This window comes from Thamnophis sirtalis, unplaced genomic scaffold, assembly GCF_051295495.1.
Source record: "Thamnophis sirtalis isolate CommonGarterSnake01/CBP01778 unplaced genomic scaffold, rThaSir2_p1.2 scaffold_6, whole genome shotgun sequence".
NCBI lineage: Eukaryota > Metazoa > Chordata > Lepidosauria > Squamata > Natricidae > Thamnophis > Thamnophis sirtalis.
The window spans coordinates 28,723,863-28,741,615 of NW_028261386.1; the positions used below are offsets into that span (position 1 = coordinate 28,723,863).

General features: G+C 39.0%; 1 protein-coding gene across 2 annotated transcripts in view; it reads left to right on the top strand.

Moving 5' to 3' along the window:
• The window catches only part of USP34 (ubiquitin specific peptidase 34), a 160,038-nt gene that overhangs the window by 47,860 nt on the left and 94,425 nt on the right, over positions 1–17,753 (top strand). For both annotated transcript variants that reach the window (XM_087717484.1, XM_087717485.1), the window contains 12 exons: positions 2–131; positions 819–854; positions 2,820–2,950; positions 3,603–4,243; positions 5,932–6,146; positions 7,638–7,753; positions 7,835–7,962; positions 8,178–8,267; positions 11,426–11,521; positions 12,718–12,800; positions 16,528–16,682; positions 16,771–16,884. In XM_087717484.1, the coding sequence (XP_087573610.1) occupies positions 2–131; positions 819–854; positions 2,820–2,950; positions 3,603–4,243; positions 5,932–6,146; positions 7,638–7,753; positions 7,835–7,962; positions 8,178–8,267; positions 11,426–11,521; positions 12,718–12,800; positions 16,528–16,682; positions 16,771–16,884 (1,935 nt within the window). The remainder of the gene's footprint in view (position 1; positions 132–818; positions 855–2,819; positions 2,951–3,602; positions 4,244–5,931; positions 6,147–7,637; positions 7,754–7,834; positions 7,963–8,177; positions 8,268–11,425; positions 11,522–12,717; positions 12,801–16,527; positions 16,683–16,770; positions 16,885–17,753) is intronic.

Consider the following 17,753-nt stretch of genomic DNA (forward strand, 5'->3'; position numbering starts at 1 on the left):
GACTTTATATTTGGCATCCATGCTCATTAAAGCATTGTGGAATAATGCTCTAGCAGCTAAGGCCCAATTATCAAAACAGAGTTCTTTTGCATCTTTACTTAGTACAAACTTACCCATGGGAAATAAAAAAGGTGAGTGCACATTTATTTCCTGGGCATCATAAATGATTAACTAATAGATTTAAAGTTTTATGGGTGAGTTTATTATAGAGACTAATATATTTTCTAAACAAGAAACAGTTTCTTTTAGTTAACCATAAATTTCTTGTTTTGTTTTTATTCAAATATAGAAATAAGAGTTCCAGATAGAAATGACCAGTATATTCTAGAAAATAAAGAACTCTCTAGAAAATTTAGTTAGATACTGATACTCCTTGATTTATGTCCCCAATTGGGATCAGAACTTCTGTTGTTAAATGATGCCGCTGTTAAGTGAATTATGCCTGATGTTATGACCTTTTTTACTGCAGTTGTCACACTGAAGTGAATTGCACAGTTGTTAAATCACATGGTTGTTAAGTTAATCTGGTTTGCCCCGTTAGGTTTACTTTTGGAAGCCAGCTGGGAAGGTCACAAATGATGATTGTGTGAACTGGGATGCTGCAGCTTCCATAAATGCATGCTGATGACCAGTTGCCCAAATTTTAATCACATAACCATAAGGATGCTGCAATGGTTTTAAGTGTGAGGACTGGTTGTAAATCACTTTTTTTCCAACACTGTTGTAATTTGAATAGAGAGTCATAAGTTGAGGACTATCTGTATGTTACTATTAGTAATATATAATCAGCACTATCTTTACTCCCCCCCTTTCTTCAGAGGAAGAAGAGCTTCGAAGAGCAGCTCCATCACCATGTAAGTTACTGCAGAAAAACATTATGACAGAATCATCTTATTAAGGAACCTTTATATAATTTTTTATTTTATTCATCTTTCATTTAGGTGACAGTTAAACTAAGTTACATTGTAAGCAGCAGCTGTATTCTCTTTCTAGTTCTTGATCTTCCACATACCGTATTTTCACGACTATAAGCCGCACTGAAAATCCTAAAATTTGATCAAAAACCGTCAGTGCGGCTTATAACCCGGTGCGCTTTATATGTGAAAAAAGATCGAAAATCTCTCCCTCCCGACGCTCAAACTTGAAGCTCGCAAGCATGCACACGTCCCTCGGGTCTCTCCCTTCAACCTCGCTACTTTCTCAGTCGGAGACCGGGGGGCGAGCAGAGAGGCTCCCAGCCCCTATAGACTGGGCTGTTCCGTCACCCCCGCCGCCGCAAGAAGGGACGGCAGACCGGCGCAGCCCTTCAGGATTTGCCGGCGCCGAGCACCCCATCCGCCCCGGCAGTCGCCCTGCCTAACTCCGCTCCGCGCCCCAGCCGGCTCTGCGCTGCCGGTCAAGGGCGCGCGGGTGGCCGGTGCGGCGCCGGTCTTCCCAGCACACCACGCCGGCCGGGCAAGAGCCGGGAGAGCAGCGGAGCCCAAAGCCTCCCGCGCCAGAAACGTCCCGCTAGCCGACGCCTGCCATGTGCGCCCACCCGCCCGCCTCGGGGACCACAACCCGGGTGCCCTGCCCGCCCCCGTCCCCCCCCCGCCTGGCTCACCGATGCGGATGACATGGGGCATGCCGCGGCAGGCGTGCAGCCAGAGGACTCCGAGCAGGGCGGCGGCAGCGGAGGCGCAGGAGCGGGCCAGCGGCGGGCGCGGGGCATGGCAGTAGGTCAGCATCCTGGGCGGGCGGGCGGCGGGCAAGGCGCGGGAGGCGGAGAGGACAGAGCGACCGGAGCGCCGCCGGCGCCCGGTTCGGCTTCCCTGGCCGCGGCGCCCCAGGCCCCCGCGCTGGCAATCTCCTGGGGTGGCGAGGCTGCGTGGGGCCGCTCAGCGGAGGAAGGCGGCCGCCTGGCGGGAGAGGCTCGGCCGAAAGGTGCCGGGGCTGGAGCCGCAGAGCCAGGCATGCCTTCCGCCCCGGAAGTCCTGCCCCTTCATCCCCGAAGGCCGGCGCGCGGTGAGGGGGGCCGGCGTGGGGGCGAAAGTACTTTGCACATGCTCCACGGTCGCCGCGCTCTCCGTCCCAGCCTTCGCCGAAGCCGGCGGGCTGCCTCCTGAAGAAGCCGCCAGAGCGTCCCAAGCCAGAAAATGCCCCAACTCGGGCAGACGGAGTTCCAGTTGCAACCTGCGCACGTGATTCGATGAGGAACCAAGGGGAGCCGGGTCTCTGAGCGCGGCTTATAACCCGGTGCGCTTTATATGTGGAAAAAGTTTGAAAAATTAACGTTAATTGATACTGCGGCTTTTAATCCGGTGCGGCTTTTGGTCGTGAAAATACGGTACATAATTCTATAATTCTTTCTTACTTTCTGTAAGTACAAGAACAGCAAGTCAACTTGCAGTTATACTATTGATGTTACTAGCTGCTAGACTAGTTTCAGGACTAATCAAAGGTTTACAGCAAGAGCCACAACAAAACAGTGCCCCCCTCCCTTTTTGGCATTAGGGACCAGTTTCATGGAAGACAATTTTTCCACAGATTGGGGAGTGGAGGAGCGCACAACCTAAATGCCTTGCATAGCACACTTTAGAGTAGGTTCACGCTCCTGATTATCTGAGATAGAACTGAGGTGGTGATGCTAATGCTGGGAAGCAGCTGCAAATACAGATGAAGCTCCTCTTGCTTCCCTGCTCTCACCTCCAGCTATGCAGTCCAGTTCCTAATAGGTCACCGACCAGTACCGATCCGGGGGGAACTCCAAGATTAATTCAACTAAAGCTATATTAAAATCAGAAATAACATTTTCTGAACAGACTTTTTTTTCTGAATAGGGTCACCTGCAGCAAGCCCTCAAAGCAGTGACAATAGCGATACTCATCAGAGTGGAGGAAGTGACATTGAAATGGAGGAACAACTGATTAGTAGAAATAAGCATGTCCAACAGCGACTTTCCGATACAGAGGTACAATAGTAATTTTTTCCGATTTTGACAACTTCAGAAGACTAATTAAGCTAACAAAGATTAGTAAAGAATTTGATAATATGAAACATGTATTTTTTGTTCAACATATATGGCAGGGTTTATACATTGCACTGAATCATTATTTGTTTGCTTCTCCATATACAATCTGTTGGGTGAACCAAGCCATTTTGGTTTATAAATCATGCTATATTTATAAACAAACCAAAATATTTAGATACTCATGTATTTTGCCAATATTTTGGACTAAAGATTATTCAAATGTACTTTAACATGAAAAGTGCATTTACATTTGGAATTGGCTACCTGTGTTTTGAAAGCTTCATTTGAAATCCTTCTGTCATCAATCTCACCATCTTCCTTCAGGCTGGCAGCAGCCATTTCAGAGAATAGGGTCTTCCAAAAGGCTCTTCCTAGGATGCTTGATGTAACTTGGGTTTTTAACCAGATCTATCTTGCCACCCTCTCAACTTCTTTAAACCATTGTGTGGTTTATTATATATAGATCACTGATTTATATGCTGTTGTTTCCTTTGAGATGGAAAATGCATAATCTCTGAGCAACACGTGACTTTACCTGATTATCTAATGATTCAGCATGTAGATTTAGTTTTTTTTTTTCTTTTTTTTTCAGGAATCAATGCAGGGAAGTTCTGATGAAACTGCAAATAGTGGTGAAGATGGCAGCAGTGGGCCTGGTAGCAGCAGTGGTCACAGTGATGGATCAAGCAATGAGGCAAACTCTAGCCATGCAAGCCAATCTGCAGGAAGCCCAGGCAGTGAGGTGCAGTCAGAAGATATTGCAGATATCGAGGCTCTGAAGGAAGAGGAAGAGGAAGAAGATGAAGACCAGAGTCACAATTCCCCCAAAACTAGTCGGAATGTAGATTTGCGAAGCCGAAAAATGGAATCTCAATCAGGCATTTGCTTGGGAGATGCACAGGAAACAACAGATAGGAATGGTGTAAACAATGGATCTGGGAATAGCCATGTTTTTAATAGTGAAACTGTTCCATCAGTGGATAATAGAATTAGAATGCTAGATCCCTGTTCACACTCAGAGAATGCTGATCATGACATAACTGGTGAAATGAGTACTGCTCATATATCCCAGGGCTCTCAAGATTCCTGTATCACACACACAGGGGACTTTCTTGGGGAAGCAATTGGAAATGAATTATTTAACTGTCGACAATTTATTGGGCCACAACACCATCACCACCACCACCACCACCACCATCATCACCACCACCACCACCACCATCATCATGAAGGGTAAGTTATTTTCAGTGTCTACATTTTTGGCAAAAGCAAACTTTGAATTTGCAGCTGAATATTATGTCTTGAAATACTGAATTCTGTGACATAAATATGTTAAGCAAAATACTGAAATGTAAGCATTTTTTGCTTCCTTTTATAATTCTTTTGATGATTTAAAGGGAATAAAAATTCTGCATCAGTAAAGCTTCGAAACAAAACATTGACTTTTCTTTAGTATGCTGAAACTCTTTGCTTTGCTGATATATCTCTCCACACGTGAACATAAGCAGTCTTAGGGAGAATTTTCAAATCTTGTGAAATAAGTAATTTATTGCAGTTTCAAGCACCTTTCATTTTTAATCGTGCTAAGTAATTCTGAAACGTAATATGTATTTCTTGTGTGTGTGTGTGTGTGTGTGCGTGCGTGCGTGCATGCATGCATACAAACATACATACATACATACATACATATATATATATATATATATATATATATATATATATATATATATATATATATATATATATAGGAATGCATAACAATTTGTGTGATTGCATTTCTGCAGTTGAATCTTTCTAAAAATTACATTTGCTGTTACGGATGAACAAATTGTTATTTTTCACTTTTAGATGGAAATCTATTAGAGCACCACCTGCTGTAGGGTGGAGGAAGGAGATATGTGCTATTAATACTTTACTGTATTATTTTACTATATCCAATCATGATTTATTATGACTGCAAAAGGCAACTATGTATTAAGAATAGTTGTTTGTTTATGTATACTTAAGAATAGTTAGTTGCGTAAATTTTTGCGCTGTTTGTAGTATATGTTTTAACATAAATTCTCATTGTGATTTGTAATTCTTGGAGCTAAAAAGTAATTGGATTCTCGTGCTGCAGTCTTAGCAAATCCTATTTTTGTAGATATGAATGAAAAATTATATATTTATTAAATTTATATTCTGTCCATCTAGCTGCCTAAAGTGACTATCCAAATTAGAGTTCTTCAAAGTACTCTTGAATATTTTAAAAAAAGTGAGCTCTAAGTAGCCATTTCTGAGTATAGAACACCTTGCATTCAATAATTTGGTCAAAGATTGGGACAAATGGGACAATTAGTTTCATGTTGTCTTCAGTGTTCTGATTTAAGATTAATGTTTATGCAAAGGAAACTCTTATTCCCCAGATTTCAATAATAACTTAACCAAGCATAAAAAAGTAAAAGGTGGTACAGTGCTTAAAATTAATGGAATGTTCTCCCAAACAACTCTATCCTCTTTTTCATATCTGGATTTAGGGTGAAAATTGGAAGCACTACTACAGAATGGAAACATTCCAAACACTGTTTCTCCTGCTTCACTTATTTTTCACCAAACAGAGAAATACTTTTAACTTTCCTCATACATATGTGGTAGCTCTATCCTTGATCAGGCTGCAATGAACTTTTTTCATATTACTATTTCTAAAATAGTAATATGAAAAACCAAAAAACCAGAACTGATGACCTGCTAAGCACTTCAATAATGGCTGGAAGGGATTGCTATAAATAGTTGTTTTCACATATATTACTGTTATCAAGAAAAATATTTTTTCCCTCTGGCTAATAAGAATTTCCTCCCTTTGCTTATGTAAAACTAATATTCTTCTATAGTTTGCATATATTAAAAGGTGCAGTTAGCATATACTTGTTTTTATGTTATAGACACATGGTTGATGATATGTTAAGTGCTGATGATGTCAGTTGTAGCAGCAGTCAAGTCAGTGCAAAATCGGAGAAAAATATGGCAGATTTTGATGGGGAAGAATCAGGATGTGAAGAAGAGCTGGTACAGATTAATTCACATGCTGAACTAACTTCTCATCTTCAGCAGCACCTTCCAAATCTTGCTTCCATTTATCATGAGCATCTCAGCCAAGGTAAGAAATAATTAAGTCAAGGATAATATTCAATCTCTGAAAAACAAAACAAAATTGTAAAGTCCTGCATTGATGGAAATTGTGTCATTAAATTACTAATCTTTCTACTAATTGCGACCTTCATGTTATAGATTTTACAGGCTTTTTAATTGTAGGAACAAACAATGAACATTGTCACATTACTTTTTGCTGCACATTTTTTATAAAAACTACTTACTTAATATCTCAAAGTTCACACTGATAGTAAAAGAACAAGATATGAGTAAGTTTTAGATTTATCTTTTAAATAACATCAATACAAATACAAATTATTTAAAAAGTATAAGAAATGTATTTGGCTTCCAATAGTAGTAATTTGACTATATTCCAGCCTATTGGCAAATTTTCATTGGGTTAGTTACATACTCATAATTACAACATTCTAGATAAAATTAAACTTTGAACCAGTCAGGAATCACTGCAATACCAACACCAAAGCCTAAGGAGACTGCATCCCAATAGCAAGCTTCTATTGTAAAGTAAGTATAGCATAAGCACATTTATGGATTGTTAAATATATATGTATATATATATATATATATCGGTCTAAAACTACAGGAAAAACATGTCACTCAAGCATCTTCTTGGACCTTATCTAAAGGTTGGAGTAGTGTCAGGTCTGTAGCTCCATAGTTATTGCCTTGTTTTGAACTTCTGGATGTTTGCATTATGCTTGTTTTGATACATGCATCTAAATTGGGAAGGAAGGGAGGGATGGTTATGATTCGGATTAAACTGAAAATAGTAAAAAAAAAAAGATGTTTTATCATGCATCCTGTGTTATATTATGATTAAAGCTGTATGTAGGAGAGGGTTAGGCAAGTATATGCCTTATACATGCACAGAAAAAAGCCCTGTTTGGATTGCAGTGATATTTCATCCAGTGATCTTTGTGGATAATGATTGCATATGACATAATAGGATGGAGCTCTTTTGCTCCTTCTAAAAATGAGTTGTGCATAATATCTGTTGCTTAAAAACTATGCAGCTTTGCCAAGTAAGAAAAAACATAAGAACATTTCATATATTTGTACCATAGTGATTCATAATAAATTTTTAGTGCCAAGGTGGCGCAGTGGTTAAATGCAGCACTGCAGGCTACTGCTAGATCAGCAGGTCAGCGGTTCAAATCTCACCGGCTCAGGGTTGACTCAGCCTTCCATCCTTCCGAGGTGGGTAAAATGAGGACCCAGATTGTTGGGGGCAATATGCTGACTCTCTGTAAACCGCTTAGAGAGGCCTGAAAGGCCTATGAAGCGGTATATAAGTCTACTGCTATTGCTATTTAAAGAGGTGAAGAAGTCCCAATTTATTATAATATTTTAAATAAAATGACTTGCTTCAAGTCTATAGGGTTGTATGTTAACATTTATTTACAGGTGTTCATGGACAGATTCCACTCAAGTCAGGATACACATTCTATATTTTTAATAACACCTGTCTTTTGCTCAGGGCCAGCAGTTCATAAGCACCAGTACAACAGCAACGCAGTGACAGATATTAACTTGGATAATGTTTGTAAGAAGGGAAATACCCTTTTGTGGGATCTGGTCCAGGATGAAGATGCAGTAAGTTAAATATCACACAAGAATATTTTCCAAAGAAAAAGTAATAATAATTGTCAATAACTCTTCTCTTATTTGCTCTAGATACATCTTTCTGAAGGTTTAATAAATGAAGCAGAGAAGCTTTTATGTTCACTAGTATGTTGGTTTACGGATAGACAAATTCGTATGAGGTTCATCGAAGGCTGTCTTGAAAATTTAGCAAATAACAGGTAAATAAACAACCCAGAGTTGCTCTGAGGGACATGAGCAATTTCTAAATATGGCACATAAGTAAATATAAATAAACAATTAGGCTTAAACTGCAGGTATTCTTCACTATTTTTTCTTTAAATATAAATATATGATAAAGTTATATAAAGGCTATAAATTAAAGATCGCCATGATGCAAGTGTTGATTTATATATAATTTTCTTTCATTCCTTAGATCAGTTGTAGTTTCTCTTCGCCTTCTCCCAAAATTATTCGGTACATTTCAACAATTTGGGAGCAGTTATGATACACATTGGATTACAATGTAAGTACAAATACCTAGATATAGCAAAAGAAACTGAACATGATTCTTTATTACCAGTAGTATGATTAGAAATTAGGAATCATACAGGCATTCCTTAGAAAAATGCTAAGAATTTTAAAATCCATTTCATTTTATTTTGAACATTCTTCAACTTAATAACTTCAAAACACTTGCTGATTTATTTAATTACAAATGGAGTGGCAAGAAATCTCCAAGGACTAGTCCAGGCAGTTCCCAGGAGTCAACCCTGACCTAATAAAACCCTGGAAATAATTATTGGGATATAAATAATCACCGTATTTTTCAGACTATATGACATACCTGACTATAAGACGCACTTGGGTTTAGGGGAAAAAAACAAGAAAAAATATTCTGAACCAAATGGTGTAGTAATATATATTTAATAAAATATAGCAGAGTCAACCATGTAAAGTCAACAGCAGTATTAAGAACTATCATCACTGTCATTAACAAATGAGGAGAGCCTTTAAGGTTCAAGCAATCTTCTAATTTTCTGGAAACCCCAAGAACTCATCATCGCTAGTGTCAGAATTTATGAAGCTCAGTTGCTCACAATCACTGATATCACTTTCTTCGCTATTTTCATATATGATATCATCTTCAATTCCATCTAAGGCATTGCTAATGCCACATTTTTTGAATGACTGTGCAATAATTTTGTCCTTCACTGAGTGCCATGATGTTTTAACCCATTCACAAACTTGAGTGATAGTGGGCCTCTTCATTCATCCAGTCAGATCATGATTACCAGCAGCCATCCATTTGTTCCACTCTTCTTACATATAGACTTTAATGGTTTGTTGATGGAACCATCAAGAAGTTGCAACTGGCTAGCCAATCCAGGAGTCGAACACCATGCTTCTTCATCCACTGCTAGACGGACTTGGCTTGATGACAAGAAGCGTTGTCATCCTGGAAGTCAAAGTCGTTCCCTACAAGTTGCTGAGATAGAGGAAGCATGGTCTTTTCCAGGACTTCAACAAACTGCTTGGAATTCATGATTCCCTGCATGATTTGTATCCGACCAATACCCGAAGGAGCGATACAGCCCCAGATTATCATGTGTAATGGATGCTTCACAGATAGATTCAGGTAGTACGGCCTAAATTCTTCAGCTGGAAATTTTCTGACATACTTAACTGCACTGATTCCCAATCAAGTAGAAATTGCTCTCATCACTGAAGATGACCTTGGCCCACTATTCGTTGGTCCACTTGGCATACTTCTTGGCCCACGGACGTTGAGAGCGGTTGAGCCTCTGTGAACAAAGGTTTACTTTGAGCCCTGCAGCCTTTGAGCCCTCTGGCAAGTAGTCTGGGACACACTGTGCTTGTGCATACTTTTACATCATATGTTTCGCCCCAAATTCTTGTGATCTGAGGTGAGGTGAGCTTCCTGTCAGCCATCAAAATGCATTGCAGATCCCGATCTTGCCGTTTTGTCAACTTTCTGGGTCTTCCAGAGCAGAGCCTGTCATCAACTGTCCCAATTATTTGGTATTTTTCAACCACTCTGCTCACTGTGGTGCGATGGCATTTCACTCTCTTAGCTATTTCTATACAGGAGTAACCCTCTTCATGAAGCACAATGATGTGATGCCGCTGCTCAGTACTGGTGAAAGCAAAGGCCTTCATTCTTGCCCACAGCGAAAGCTAAATTAAATTACTCGATGCCTATTTTCATGCTTATTTATAGTCAGAGAGTATGACAACATTGATTGGCTCATAGATTTAGCCTCTATACATTTTGATTGGTCAGCCAAAGCTCGCTGCTGATTGGCTACTTTTAATCCTAATATTCTCGAAAATTCAAGTTGTGTTTGTTTTAGCACATAAACTCACTCAAAATCTTAAAAAGACTGGTTATATTAATAAAAATTATGCATCTCAATCCAACTACAGAAATTTTCATCAAAGTACTAATTTTGCGTGATTTCTATGTGTGAAAAGTTGATTAAACATGTAAATACAGCTTAAAATTGAAAGCATGCAGGACTTTTTCACACAGCTGTAGTACAACTAATGATAATTGATAGCCAGTGTTCCCTAGATACTAAAACAGTGATGGCGAACCTTTTTTGGCTTGCGTGCCAAAAGGGGTGGGAGTGAAGGGGGGTTGTGCACGGGCGTGCCACACCCATAATGCAATGTGCATGACCCCAGCACGCATTTTTGGCATGCTTTATTCGCCCTCCCCGGGCTCCAGAGGCTTTATAGGAGCCCGGGGAGAGCGAAAACAGCCTCCCCCACTCCCCTGGAGGCTCCAGGAGCTTCTCTGAAGCTTCTGGAGTGCAAAAAACCAGCCCTATGGGCAAACCAGAAGTTCAGAAACAGACTACCGGTTTGCTCGTAGGGCTGGTTTTATTCCTCAGGAGCAAACCGCCCCTACGAGCAAACCGGAAGTCCATTCCCAAACTTCCGGTTTACCCGTAGGACTGGGTTTTTTGCACTCCGGAACCTTCAAGAAGCTCCTGAAGCCTCTGGAGGGCCTCCGGGGGAGGAGGCTGTTTTTGTTTTTGCCCTACCCAGGCTCCTATAAAGCCTCTGGAGCCTGGGGAGGGTGAAAAATTGCCTCAAAAGAAGGTTGAAGTCACCTGACAGGACAACGCCTCGTGTGCCCTGACAAATGACTGCGCATGCCACCTGCCATAGATTTGCCATCCCGGTCCTAGAAGGTTGCCAGCTTTCATACATCCTTGTTATTTTACCCAGCATATAATTTGCTTTTTAAACCACTTCTTTTTGCCTCTAACTGCCACCCTCCCTTTCTCTTGTGGGATATATCTTCTTATAGAACACTATTATTCTCAGGTTCTACTTATCAATTAAGCAAAAACAAAATCTTGCATGGATGTGTGCCAGACTCGCAAGAAAACATTGACTCCTGCATGCTATCACAAGATAAAACCTGCCATATCATATCTAGTAGTGGATGTAATGAGTAATGAATGGAATGGAACAATACCAAAAAGTGGCTAGAGTTATGGCACATCATACAGAGCAACCTTAAACCTAATATTTAAGAAATATTATGAACTATCTAAGAAATCTTACCAAATGCAGTGTGGGTGTGTGACTGACATAATGGTTTTCTTCTATAATTCTCATTAAATGATATGAACTCTTGCATTGAAACAGGTGGGCTGAAAAAGAACTTAATATGATGAAACTTTTCTTTGATAATTTGATACACTACATTCAAGCAGTCAGAGAAAGACGGCATAAACACACATTGTAAGTATGAGTCTGGAGGATAAGGATCTTGACCTTTTTGTCTGTTCATGATTTAATATTTTGTACTATCATTGTTCACCTTGGCCTTGCTATTTGCACATAACCACACTAATCGCTAAATGTAAATGTATACTGAATATATGTTCATCATTAATAACTGAAACTATTTTGAATAACATTTCTTAAAGTTTCCATGTGGCACTTGTCCAAACTTATTTAAAACATTTAAATAGCCACCCGTCTTATATCCAACATTGGGTACCTCACAATCAAAATATAAAACATCTACTTAAGATAAAAATATCAAAACCAAAACACCTGGTACTACAATCAAAAGTTTCCCATGCAGCCCCACGTTCATCTAACCCAGCAAATGGAGGAAAACCTACAGTCATAGTGTATTAGTCTTAACTTAATAAAAAGGTTATTTCAGGTTAATATAGCCAGCATGTATGTTCTCCAGTGTTATATGACAAAGAAACACATAATAATATTTGATATATACTCAGTTTTTGATGTCAGTGAACCCTCAGTGCACAAAATTCATCAGCAAAAATCAATACTCAACATTGTGATTTTTGTTTAATTAACAAAATTAAAGAATGAAACAGATTAATATTTGAATGTCTATGAAACAGATAAGAATGAAACAGATTAATATTTTATATTTATGCTGCCCTATGACTTTAATAAAAAAATCTATTTTATATTTTACTTTACAAAATACCCCATATGAATTTTAGTTTGTCTGTTTTGATTTCATTTCAATATTGTTACTATATATTAACATGCACCCTATAATCCATAAAAGCTGGGGAAACTGAAATATTTCATCCAACTGGAAAAATATTACTGGTCCAGGCATGATGAAAAAAAAATCTGAATCCTACAATAATGTTTAGTTTTAAGATTTGATAATACGTTTTACAGTGGACAAATTAAAATTATCTCTTTGATTTACAATTTTTAATTCCTCTATCTTTTTTGTCACAAAATCTGAATTGGATGTCTGAAGACTATAGCAGTCAAGCTTAAATGATTTTATCTTTTCAAACATTTGTAATAACCATTTGTTATCTGATAATGAGGTTAAGACAACCTTCAGAAAAGATGAGATGTATTAATCTAATTTAATTTGGAAAAAATATTAAGCTGTCCTAAGGTTTACCAATTTTTTTTACTAATGTCAATGATAGATACAGCCACAGCGCAGAGGTTCAGGTGCGTCTTCAGTTTCTGACTTGTGTCTTTTCCACTCTGGGATCACCAGATCATTTCAGTAAGTTCTCACTATATCTTAATTTTTAAAAAATTAATTTTTTGCTTTTTTTCTTGAAGATTTATTTCTTAAAGAAATATTTAAGGTGGGAATTCAGAATGCTTATTGTAACTGCAAATTTTAAGTATGAGTAGTCCATGACTTACAACTGGTGGCTTAGCAACCATTTGGAATTACTACAGACACCCCAAAATGTAAACAACCCGATTCCAAACTCCTAGAGTTCCTGCTGCAGTTGGGCATTTAGCAAGCAGCCCAGTTTATAATAGATAGATAGATAGATAGATAGATAGATAGATAGATAGATAGATAGATAGATAGATAGATAGATAATGATAGATAGATAGATAATGATAGATAGATAGATAATGATAGATAGATAGATAGATAGATAGATAGATAGATAGATAGATAGATAGATAGATAGATAGATGAGAAAGAGAAGGAAGGAAAGAAAGAGAGAGAGAAAGAAAAGAAAAGAAAGCCAAGGGTAGAATCAAGGGAATTGTACTAGACAGCAATGCATGCAAAGAGAATCTGGATTCATATTTATTGGGCCAAAAGTGTGATGCAGCTGCAAACAAAGCAAATACAATCTAGCCTGCATAAGTAGAAATATTATTTAAAGATCAAATAAGTCATTGTTCTTTCTTTTCTGCATTGGTCCACATAGTATCCGGTCTTGGCCATTACATTTTAAGAAGGACAGTGATAAACTGAAACCTGTCCAGAAGATAGTAATCAAGATGATAATATGCTGGGAAAAGCGAACTTATGATGAAGTATTGGATATGTTTAGCCTGTGGCTGAGGCAATTGCAAAGAAATATGATAAAATTATATGAATATCTGTCATATAAAAGACAAGGCTGAATTGTTCAGAATTGTTCCAAGAGACAGTAAAGAAACAAGTTCTAAATTAGAAGGAAATTGATATTTTGTTAGAATGTAGGAAAGAATTTCTAATACTAAGGAGCTGTTGAGTTTTCAATAGGGGACTTTCATTTAGTGAATGTGTTTAAAGAGGCTTGCTAGGCATATTTGGGGGATGTTGTAATAGTGGGTTCCTGCATCTTGAAGGTTCTTTACCAATTACAGATAACAATTATTTCTGCAGATGTATGGAACTCAAAAGAATTTTGTACTGTGGTACAGATTTTCTGGATATGGTTTTTTTGGCTATGTTTGCATCCGATTCTGAGTTTTGCTGTGAAATGACAAGATAGGAAAAGGTGTGAATACAGTCATTCCTGACACAATCAGTTATTTTTTCTTATTCATTGACCTCAGATAGGTATTTGATTTTCCAGAGGATTTGTAGACAGCAAGACAAGGGAGATAACTGGAGAGTAAATGACTTGAAATGTTGGCTTGAGGATTACCCATACTACTTGCACCTCTTCTATAGTTGCAGAGGCATCATAAGAAGTTTGCTGACACCTAATTTTCAAGTAACCAGCCATATCCACAGCCATCTACTGTGTGATATTTTTAGAGTTTTTTAGTGGGGAAACGCCTTTGTATTCAAGTTTGTGCAATTCCATGAAATGTCCGAAGCCCCATTTAGTCTGTATTACAGGATTGAAACCTGAGCAGTTGTTTAGAATATAAAGTTTTGACCAACGACATATTTTCTTAATGGCTACCTTTCATGGCTGATTCAATCTAGCTGGAAAGGGTTGACTGAATTTGTCAGGTTATCACTGTTGGATGTGAAATATTAATTTCTCTAAATTGGAGGGCACTGTGCTTTTTAACTCACAATATTGATGCTTAATATCTGTTGCTTAGCAGTAATATCCTGCTTGAAAAATATTCAAGGTGTTGAATATTTTGAGGGTCATGTGGCAGCCATGCAGCTTTAGATAATCTTTTTAAAAACAAACTATGCCTTTTTGAATGTTGAATATTTTGAGGGTCATGTGGCAGCCATGCAGCTTTAGATAATCTTTTTAAAAACAAACTATGCCTTTTTATTAAATACTGGATTCTCTTCTCTCCTCTTCCTTTCCTTTTATTCTTATTACAAATAACTGAAGGCAACAAGTACAACAAATGCTCCTTCCTTCTATTTTACCCACAACAACCACCTTGAGAGAGAATGACTGGCTTAAGGTCATCTAGCTAGTTTTCATGGCTAAGGCGGGATTTGAACTCTCAGTCTCCCAATCCCAATTTCTAGCCTGGTATCTTAATCACTAGACCAGGAGTGTCAAACTCAAGGCCCACGGATCAGATCCAGCCCACGTGGTGCTTAGATCTGGCCCATGGAGCTGCCCTGGAAACAGTGATGGACCGGCCTGCAGTGCCTCTGCCAGCTAAAATGGAAGCTCCATTTTAGCTGACAGAGGGATGTAAGAGGCCGTTGCAGCTGAAAACGGAGCTTGGGAGCCCATTTTCTCTGGCAGAATGCTCAGGCCACCAAAGGGACCCCCAACACAAGTGATGTAGAGCTGGTCACACTTCCCCTACCCTTCCCCCCCCCCCCCAGGTCAAACACAACCTTGATGTGGCCCTCAATGAAATCGAGTTTGACACTAAACCAAACTGGCTCTTTGTCACATTGATGGATGACCTCTTTGAGGAATATAATTCTTGAAACATTTTGATTGGGGCGGGGGGATTTTTGATACTGTTTACAGCTATATTGTGGATCAGCTAATGAGTCGGAAGTGCACAATGGTGTTAAAATGGTGCTATTGCAGGACCAAGTTAACATAGGGACATAAAAGTGATAGGTCTCTTCTTTTGTTGCTCCCTAGCAGCTGGAATACAAGTCATGGCATCTGTGATTCTGAAGGTAATAAATAGCCATCAGTACTGATAGACACTGATAGCTCAATCTTCCATGAATTTTTCCAGCTTCCCTATAGTTTCATTTGGTCTAAATAACACGTGAAGAGAGCAGATTCCACAGTTTACAGGCAGTCCTGAAGTTACAAAATAATGGAGTCTGCCTCTTATGGTTGCAAGTGGTGATGGTTGAAAAGCAAAATGCCCACGTGATAGCATTGCTTAGTGACCCCCACTCCTGTTCTGCCCAGTGCTTCATTAAATGGCATATGGGATGCCTCAGGTGGAGGAGGCCTTGGGAGGTCTAGTAATTATCCACCTGCCCTGAGCCTCACAAGGCCTCCTGTACCCATAGGCATCCTGTGCTTTGCTTCCCATCCCTCAGGGTCCTCACAGCCTTGGGCCTGCTTCCCACCCCACAGGTCTCCCACACTTCCACATACTCCCAATCTTGCACTTACTTTTGAAAGATCTCTAGAGGTCATATTAGGGAAAGATAGCATGCCAATTCGCTTCACACCATATATTGGCCATGTGGCTGTGCACTGGAATAGGACGACATTTAAGATCAGACACAGTGTTGTTGCAGGGCAACCGTACCAAAAATGGCACCTGCTTCTAGAGATGGAGCCATGCAGCCTCCGGATTCTGAGGGTTGGAGCAGCCTTCCCTAGACAAGGTCCAGTACACCAAAACTGTGGACATGATGGATAGGGCATGTCACCAACAATGTATGTTTATCAGAAATTCACTGGTTAGAAAAATAAAAGCTAACCTAGGATTTTTTATTGAACTTATACTGCTATTGGCGTTTGTTGTTCTGGTTTTGTATTGCAGAGAAGAGGATATGAATCCAAATTATAACCCATTGGAGGATTATTATAATCCAAATAAAAAATGGATAGCAAATTACATAAATATATTTGAATTTCTAGGGTTGAGTCTGGAACAAGTTGATGTACTATGGCACTGCTTAGTTGAAGATTCTGAATGTTATGATGATGCTCTACACTGGTTCTTAAATCAAGTAAGAAGTAAAGATCAGCATGCTATGGGAATGGAAACCTACAAGCATCTTTTTTTAGAAAAGGTAAAGTGGATTTGATCTTTGCTATATAATCAGTTATTGTTTCTATTGAGCACAAGCTTCAAAATGATAATTCTTTTTTTTTTGTTAGATGCCTCAGCTGAAGCCTGAAACAATTAGTATGACTGGATTAAACTTGTTTCAGCATTTATGTAATTTGGCTCGATTGGCTACTAGTGCATATGATGGTGGTTCAAACTCAGAGGTAAGCAAACTTACTGAATGACTGTTTAATTTTTTGTAAAATTAAACTTGGTGTTTTCTGAGCTTGGTTGCTTTCCTGCAGATGTTTCATTACCCAACCAGATAACACCATCAATGCTAGAAGGGAGTGAGGTTTGCTGTCTGTTTATAGTCTAATGATTTGCCCTATCAGTGTTGGTGGGAGTGTTTACAATTCTTCTGTAGGACAATCAGGCAGAAGAGGTAGCAGAGTGCATCCATAAACACTAACTAATAGTCAGAAGACATGATGAAAACTCCTTAATTTCAAACACATGGTCAAACTTAACCATAGCTTCTACTGGGAAACTATGAGTATCCTAGACCAAGCGAAATCCAAAAAAGCTAGATAATTCCTGGAAGTCATCAACAGGCATGTAGAGATAAAGAACATCTACATACCATTTGAAAAACAATCAAGAAACCAAAAAGGAAACAGAAAGATCAAAATACCTTCCCTCCAGCAATCAGTACATAGATAAGCAGAGATTAATACCAAGACTAATACTAAACAATAAATAATACCCTAATCAAGGAACTACCAACTCAAAACAAACAATAAACTGCCACCTACTCAAGGAACCATCAAAAATAACTCCCACCACCATTGATAGGACAAACCACTAAGCATATAAACAGAGCAAAACCCATTTCATTCTGATCATTAGATATAGAGACATCACAGCATTTGAATACCTTTTCCAAGACTTTAATGGCCGCTCCAGCAAATGTTAGTCTGTGACATATTTCTTGACTGTTTGTTCTTTTACTATTGATGCTTAATCCGAAAAGGCACAAGCTAGCTACCATCTTGGTGTCTTCATTGCCAATTCTAAGGTTGGTTGTTCCACC